Source organism: Austrofundulus limnaeus, unplaced genomic scaffold (assembly GCF_001266775.1).
Source record: "Austrofundulus limnaeus strain Quisiro unplaced genomic scaffold, Austrofundulus_limnaeus-1.0 Scaffold726, whole genome shotgun sequence".
Lineage (NCBI taxonomy): Eukaryota > Metazoa > Chordata > Actinopteri > Cyprinodontiformes > Rivulidae > Austrofundulus > Austrofundulus limnaeus.
In genome coordinates, this window is record NW_013953128.1 from 78,403 (window position 1) to 86,790 (window position 8,388).

Here is an 8,388-nt window from a genome sequence, read left to right on the forward strand (position 1 = left end):
ATATATATATATATATATATATTCATGGTATTTAGGGGTTGAAATTAAAATAAATTATCTTTTAAAAGAGTATGGGGTTTATGAGGGGGCCCCTGGAATTGTTTTCGCTCTTATAAGGGGTCCCAAGAGAACCCCTGCTCTAAGGCACAAGAAAAAGTTTTTGACATTGTTGTCAGAGAGAAACTGGTTCCACCGCCTCACCCACCGGACACAAGGACAAATCCAGGGACAARCTCAGCTTAAAACCAGAGTCAGTTTGAAGGAGTCACATGTAGTGAGTCCTACTTGTACAACAAGCCAGGTCAGATATTTTATTGAACTCATCGTTTGGCCTCTGTGGGAGGAAGAACTTAAAATGGAGGAAAATTACCCGAGAGAGAGGCAAGACCCTCCTCGGCTGGCTAGTCAGTGTTGCTATGCTGCTGTAAGGAGGAGAGGAGGTGTGGGGAGTCTGAAGGAGAGAGAGGCCTGGTAGAGTGGGGTGGGGGGGGGAGGTGAGGCCTCATCTGCAGTGCTGTGTGCAGAAGGACCGTTTAACTGTTTCAAAGGCGGGGAGAGTGAACACCAGGGAGGCTAAGATGGGTGACGAGGAAGGAGGGGAGGGAAAAGGAGGAGTGGGAGAGCGCCCCCTGTGCATGGAGGGAAGTGGAGTGTGAGATGCCAGACACAAAGGAGTGCTGGCTGTTTTAAAAAAAACATGGAGGAGGAAACGTTTCTGGTTGAACCGGATCACTTCAACTTCCCACCTGACCTGCTGCCTGCTTCTGTTAATTGGAGGTCAGAAAAAAAGATGTTGGAGCAAAATGGTGCAATAAGAACTGTGGGGGAACTATGGGAGAGAGGGTGGAGGTGGTTCTTTACGACCAAACACTGGGTCCACATGTTACAGTGGTTGGGTCAGAGATCATGCATCACAGTTTGACATTTTACACCAGGAGTTGACGCAATTGGGCCCAACTAGGTTACAGTGTGAGTTCTTTACTGTGCATTCCTCTGAAAGGCTGCAGCACAATGTGGGACAATAACACCAGCAGACAGGAGRAGACAGGAGCAGGAAAAGGCCCTGCAGACCTGCAGAGGAGGCCTGCTCTGCAGAGCTGGGTGACAGAGGTTGGGGAGGGGGAGGGATGGGTGCAGACCTCTGCTGGCGCCTCCTGCAGGTTGCACAGCCTTGCTGCATGGCCACAACGAAAATCCAAGGAAAGGACTGGGGGTGGAATCACTCAGGAGGAAATGAAGCGATCAAACAGTGGAGGACGTCAGTGACGGTTTGAGACCGGGATCAGAATGAGACAGATTGGACAACAAAGGAAAACAATGTCCTGATGCATCTCAGTAATCCAGGTAAAAAATCAAAAAGAAAAAAATTGTATAGGTCCTCTGGACGGGTTCTTCTCTAATGAAACGTTTCGTCTCTCCTCCAAGAGACTTCTTCAGTCTGAGAGTTTCAGGCAAAATTCAGGCTTTTAAGCCCTGCCTCCATGTGACTGATACATCACATGGCTATCGTTGACACCTAATTAACACCTATTGTTAACAGGGGTGGAGTGATACTGGCAATAGCAGCACTGTAGGAGGGGGACAACTGAAAACGGAGGCCCCCACCTCTGTTTAATGATGGACGGTCTTTCTTTACAAAAATGGCTTCTTTTACTCCTCTCTCAAACCAACGTTCCTCTCTATCAAGAATGAGAACATCCTCATCTCTGAAAGAGTGACCGCTGGCCTGTAGATGAGTGAAAACTGCAGAGTTCTGGCCATTAGATGTAGCTCGTCTGTGTTGGGACATTCTTTTGAACAGYGGCTGCTTTGTTTCCCCGATGTATAACTGGTCGCAGTCCTCCTGGCACTTAACAGCATATACAACATTGCTCTGTTTGTGCCGGGGCACCGGATCTTTGGGGTGAACCAGCCTTTGCCGTAATGTGTTTTGGGGTTTGAAAGCYACTGGGACATCATGTTTAGAAAATAAACGTCTCAGTTTCTCCGAAACACCCACAACATACGGAATAACCACTGGTTTGGGTCTGGGTTTGGGGTCTTCATTTTCACCTGAAGGTTGCATGGAGTCCTGTCTGTGTTTCCTGTCTGCTTTCAGGAAAGCCCAGTCAGGATAACCACACTGCTCCAGGGGAAAACAATGATGTGAACAGTCAGACCACGAGACTACTTGTGACAGTCCAGCTGCTCTGTCATGATTGGAGCCAGAAGGACACAAACTGTTTCAGATGTTTCCCTGAACCAACACACCTGATTCAAATTATTTAATTAACTGAAACTACCTGAACCTTTTAAACATAGAGAACAAGTGCTGCAAAATTTAACATGTAAGGAATTAAACCAGAGAACATGGAAACTACRAACAAAACACAAGAAAACCAACAASGAGCCTGTTATAATATAATAAAAACAATGATTACAGGTCTTTTCCAGGATATTTGGTTCAGCTCTCTGAAACGTTGTCACGTCTAGGCTGGTCTAGTGTATTTCTTTATTACCTGGGGGTCCTAAAACTCTTTGAAAAGGCTACAGTTTAATGTTAGAGTTCAGAGAACAGAGCAYATTTCTTCAGTTTTAGSTTCTCTTCATYGGCTCTGTCAAATTCAGGATAGAATTTAAAATCTTACTTTTCTCATACAAAGCTCTGAATTATCAAGCTGCAGGCTGACACTAGAGACTCTTTCTCTTTCATTTCTGATGCATCCTATAGTTGGTTTATTGAGCTATCCTATAGTTCTGCTGCTATAGGCTTCGGGTGCTGGAGGACAAACTCACCACRTTTCYTCACTTTGCTGCTGTCTAACTATATAAATAAGCTATGGGTGAATTTTATTCTTTAATTTTTGTTTTGTTAATGAGATAAGACAAACTCCTAAAATTAAACAGAACACAGACTATTTGATTTGAAATATAAAAATGTCATCATCACTCTTTGGGTTCATGTTGGCAGCATTAATGGTTTTTGACCAGGAGGTGTCACTGTGCTCCAAGAATTAAAAGTCAGTCCTGGTATAAATATATAAACATCTTTACTTAGCAATTTAGTCAAGAAAAAAAACAAAAGCACACATTCAAACTAATTAGGCCTTATAAAAAATGTCCTTACAAAGATTTGATTTGTATTGTGTTTTAATTAGGCTCCACTTATATTTACAATTACTGTAGTACAAAATATACTACATATGGGTATATATGCTTTAATACAAGACATTTTAGTTTTACAGGGAATGGCTTTGATTAATTTAGCTTTTATTACTTCATCAGTCATTAAATCTAAATGAATCATCCACTTAATATTGACAATTTCTTTACCACATTATGTAAGCTTGATCATTTTCCTGCATCATTTAATTTTTACATTAACTTTACACATTTAGATTTAAGTTTTAACATTTATTTATAACATTTAACATCTTGTATATAATAGTAGGATGTAAGAACAGTGAGCTAAATAATAATAAAATGTAAGTGGAATTTTTTACTACAATTTTACAATCAAAAAGTCATCTAAATAATGAAAATGTGTTAATAACATTTTTAAATATTTTACACTAATAGAATAAAAATCAAAATAAAGAGACCAGTTTAGAGGTGGATAGTGACGAGTCTTATTTTGAAATCAGCTGCACGGCGTCTTTTATTTTGAAGAGCCCAGGTCTTCCAGAGGGGAGGCGRACCGGAGCCGAGCTCAGACAGCGCCGAGCGGTGTCGGAACTACTTCGGCAGCGACAAACATGAGAGGAGATAAGTTTACAAGCTGATCCAGGCTGGTCGACAGCCGTCGTCGAGTTTTTATTTCAAAGACGCGACTCGAACCGGACCGGACCGGACCGGTGGACGCCGACAGTTCGCGGGACAGTTCCTGGGAAAAAACAACTCCGTGTTCGGATACTCGGCGGCGGCAGGAGCGGTGTGTGTGAGGGGCTTTGGCGGCGGTCCCGCTGCTAGCGAAACATGAACAAAACCCACCGAGTGCCGAGCAGCCATTCTCTGATTACCGTGGAGGTGAAGAGCAAGGTAAGCCCGGCACTCTTTATTTTATTTTTTAAATCAGTTTTATTGTTTTTATGGTCCTAACTCTCGCGCTGATTAGCGTCCYCTTTAGCTAATTTAGCTAACTAAGTGGCTCGGTAGCAGGTCGCGATGTCGCACTGATTACATGCAAATAAGCCGAAGCCGTGCCCGCAAGGACATTATTTTTCGCCGCTTTTAAGTCGACTAAAAGCCTCCAGATTTTGAGTTTAACCGTGGCGCAGGTATGTTTCAAGTTTTATGGACATGTTGTAAGTTTTGAAGGTGGAGGTTAATGTCAGCTGAGCGGTCAGTGTCACCTGTCACAACTTCTTCCGCCGCACGCTCTATTTTACAAAAGTTTTTACGTTTTCCCCCATTTCATTTTGGGAATTTCTTTACGCTTTTAAAACGTGTGTGACAAAAATAAACAAATAAATAAATAAATAAAAAAGCCTTGTTCGAAGTGTTGATACCTGCGGGTTATAGGATAGTTCCCCCGGTGTACAGGTGTTATTCGGCCTGCGGCAGCTTGGCTCCTTCCGCGGCTAGCTGCTTGTTTATAGTCCGCACCAAAAAATGYAAATTAAACTAGTTTTTATTATTATTTACGTGTTGTCATAAATTATTACTAATTATTATTATTATTAATTAGGCCATTACACACAGATTTCTCCCCTGTCTTGTTTTCCTATAAAGACAAAATCATTAAAACTGTTTAAATTCTTTTCATATATTGCTTTTTCTACCAAACTGTAATTTAATACACATTTCTGATCTGAGGTGTAAGTGTCCCAAGCTAGCGGTAAATTGGAGATGATCTTTTGTCAGCACTTGGCAACAGTAACCACAACAAGCAGTTCTGCTGAACATCAGCAATGAGGCATTATCTGCGTTGTGTGTCAGCCGCTTGAAGATCAGCAACCAGAAGGCTTTTCTTCTGTCAAACCGCACTCATCATTACTCACAAACCGGCAGCAGCTCACAGGGACATGAACACATGGCTGAAAAGRCACAAATTTATTCTGATGATGAAGCCGAACGTCCTGTAAGACGAGCAGTTAAGACCGTCTTAATCACACGTTCACAAATCACAATGTTTACATTTATCATTTTTAACGTGGTWAGCTCATCTGTGACTGCGTGTTCATAAAAGTTTAATATTGTAAACTCACGTCTGCTCCGTCCCAGTTTGGTGCAGAGTTTCGTCGGTTCTCCCTGGATCGGTCGAAGCCCGGCCGTTTCGATGAGTTCTACGGCCTCCTGCAGCACGTGCAYCGCATCCCCAACGTGGAGCTGCTGGTGGCCTACGCCGACATCCACGGGGACCTGCTGCCCATCAACAATGACGACAACTACCACAAGGCTATCTCCACCGCTAACCCTCTGCTCAGGCTCTTCCTGCAGAGGAAAGGTAAGAGGAGGTCTTCAGACAGAAAGCTCTAGTYTCTGCCTGTTTGTGAGGCGTCTCCATCTAAAGTTTAATCAAASAGCTCCTGTATCTTAGACACACTGGATCAGCTAAACTTTTTCATTTATTCTACATCAGGGATGGGCCACGTAGAGCTGCACACGTACCTAAATGTAATAAAACTGACATTTAATAAATGTTTCTGTTAGGGATGCACGATATATCAACATTAATATCTGTATTGGCCAATATTGGTCATTTTTTTTTAGAATATCGGTCCGATATTTAAAACTGGGCCGATATTAATGTTCGATATTGATTTCCCACTTTTTATCTTTGTGTTTCTGTTTTGAGAGGGAGATGGTTGGTTGAGTGGTATCTGTTTGATCATAATGGTGATATTGATGCTGCAGCCAGGAATAACTGAAGTAGAGCCATGTCAGAGGTCTGGTTGTTTATTTACAACATCAAAAAAAGACCCAAGTGTGTTTGTGCGTATATGTATAATATAATTTGTGTGTTTGTGTAATATCTGTAAAAATCAGTTATGGGCCATAACAGCAGTAATTGTATTGGATATCGATATCTGCTGAAATTTTCACGTCGGTGCATCCCTAATCTGAAGAAAGCAAAAAATAAACCCTTACTTTAGCGAGCTGAAGTGTAACGGCAAAAAGACGCCTTGAGGTCCGACTCCTGCGTGGTTCTGGTTCTGGAAAAAAATCTGTCGTTTATGTAACTTCTCATATTTAGCTTTGTGCAACTTGTAACGGCAACTTATATTAAAAACTTTCATGGCAGACTGCGTCTCTAAGACTGAAGGCTCTGCCACGCTAAAACGTTTTAGACAACTTATGAAAACATCACTGATGTTGGAATAAAAAAAAATCAACTGGCCTTAAAACACTGGTTTGCCTTGGAGCTCTGTAAACTGGTAGTCTACTTCCCATTTCACCTGAAACRTGATTTTATCTGTCGAGGTGTCTTTCCTTTGTTCTTAGCCATGRCTAAACGTCTCTTCCTCACCGGTAGAGCCAAGCGTCATTCAGCCTACAGCCYGCCAGTTGTTCATCCCTGTTATAGAAAACAAAAAACTTGTTTTTTTTTATGATTTTCAGCTCATAGGCGACACAATGTCTGTGTTTTTYTCTCTCATGGTGTTTCTTATCTGACCTACATAGCTTAAGTTAAGCGAGCTTGCTGTTCAGTAGTGGCTTTTTTTATGTTTTATCAAAGTGTTTAATTTTGAGCTATCAAAGTCACTTGAAATGTCTGTTTTTAATGATCTGACAGTTTAGAAAACAAGGAATTCTAGTTTCACACTTGGATTTTTGTGAACAATACCGGTCGTTTTGTTGTTCTTTTCCTCCCTCCCTGGCTCTAAAATGATCGTTACCAATCAGCTTTGGATGATAGGCAAAAACATGAGTGTTGCTTTTCAAGTAGACGAGCCATGACTGACTGTGTTATCAGGACGGATAAAATATAATGAACTGAAATTGTCTTTTTTAATAAGATTAACACGAATGTAGGATTCTCAGAGGAACAGATCTGGTCAGAGTGAGGACAATAAAATAAAAATTAGGCCCTGTTTATTATATCTTAGTTTTAGACATTAAACCTGTCGATTTGACAAAAAAATTACAGTTTTTGATGGCGTGACTTTTATTTTTCCACAATAATGTACCTTAAAACCAATAATAGGTCATYGCTACCCTCAGCTTTACTGAGCTGTCATTATAACCTTAAATTTTATTTAGTTTTAACCTACCCTGAATCAGGTTTTACAGTTGTATAGATCCTCTTTTTGTGTACTGTACTCTGAACCGCCTGGCTGGCTCTGGAATGATCATTACTAGTGTTTACATTACTAACTTTTCTGCCAGTACAGCAYGTGACATCAGCAGTTTAATAATCATTTCTCTAAAAGGGAGGTGATTTGATGGATGTATTTAACGTTTAAGTGATCGTTTGTAATCCCGACTGTTTGTATTGGTTATGACTTGTTCAGGTTTGGGAGGCTGTGAGGGTCTGCAGGCCCGGATCAAGACCGCCTGAGTTGTGTTTAAGCTGTCTCACTGTGCCGTCTGACCCTATAGAAGCTAAGCCACTTTGTCAGCAGCAGATTAGTAGCGTTTCAGTTCCACGCTCCAGACACTAGCCCCACGCTGAGTTCACTGCTGTTCATGAACACACAGGAGCAACATGAAAACACAGCCATGAGGGCGAGCAGGCGTCGCTCACGCTCTCAAACATCGTTAAAAAAAGGGTGTAAAAACAGAAAAACACAATAATTCAAACACAAACCCCCACAGACTCTGTTAACCTCCGACCCCAGTTCTCCTCCTGATTTATTACTACCTTCACCTTTCCAAGCTTAAAAAGCTTCAGAKTGTGCAGATGCATTAAATTAACCCTGTGGATAAATACATTTTTATCTGCAGATATCAGTAATTATACAGTTTTTTTAGACCTCAGATTTTGGGATCAACTTATTAAACACTATAAACATTTTCTAAAAGAAAAGTTTCGTGTTTATGTTTGTCTCGTAACGAGAGCTCTGCTGGTTTCATCTTTGTGAAGTTTGTTACTGATAAGAAGATAATATCTGTGCAACTAACCCTACACCTGTTGTAAACAGTTGCTTCATGCAGCAGGGTGAGGCTGATGATAGCGGTGATAAACAGGACAAACATTTATAGTTTTTTTTCTTATTTCTTTTAAAATATTTACCCAATATTTGCAGAAATATCTTGTGGTCAGATGTGACCAGTTTGATTTTTGTATATAATAGTTACGTGACAAACCCCGCCTCCTGTTTTTCATCAACCCCCAGTGGTTTTTCACTCTGATTTTTTGAATATGATATAGTAAACAAGTTCATCTTTCACTATGTTTTTGAAACAAATGGATTCTGACATTTCTTCTTGCAGTTTATCGGTAATGAAAATGTTTTATTTCAAGTT

The 8,388-nt window shown here is 41.0% G+C and overlaps 1 protein-coding gene across 1 annotated transcript in view; it reads left to right on the forward strand.

Moving 5' to 3' along the window:
- Positions 1-3,659: 3,659 nt before the first annotated feature.
- The window catches only part of pard6b (par-6 partitioning defective 6 homolog beta (C. elegans)), a 24,628-nt gene continuing 19,899 nt past the window's right edge, over positions 3,660-8,388 (forward strand). The window contains exons 1-2 of the mRNA XM_014028206.1: positions 3,660-4,017; positions 5,203-5,425. Coding sequence (XP_013883660.1) covers positions 3,955-4,017; positions 5,203-5,425 — 286 coding nt within the window. The 5' untranslated portion in view covers positions 3,660-3,954. The remainder of the gene's footprint in view (positions 4,018-5,202; positions 5,426-8,388) is intronic.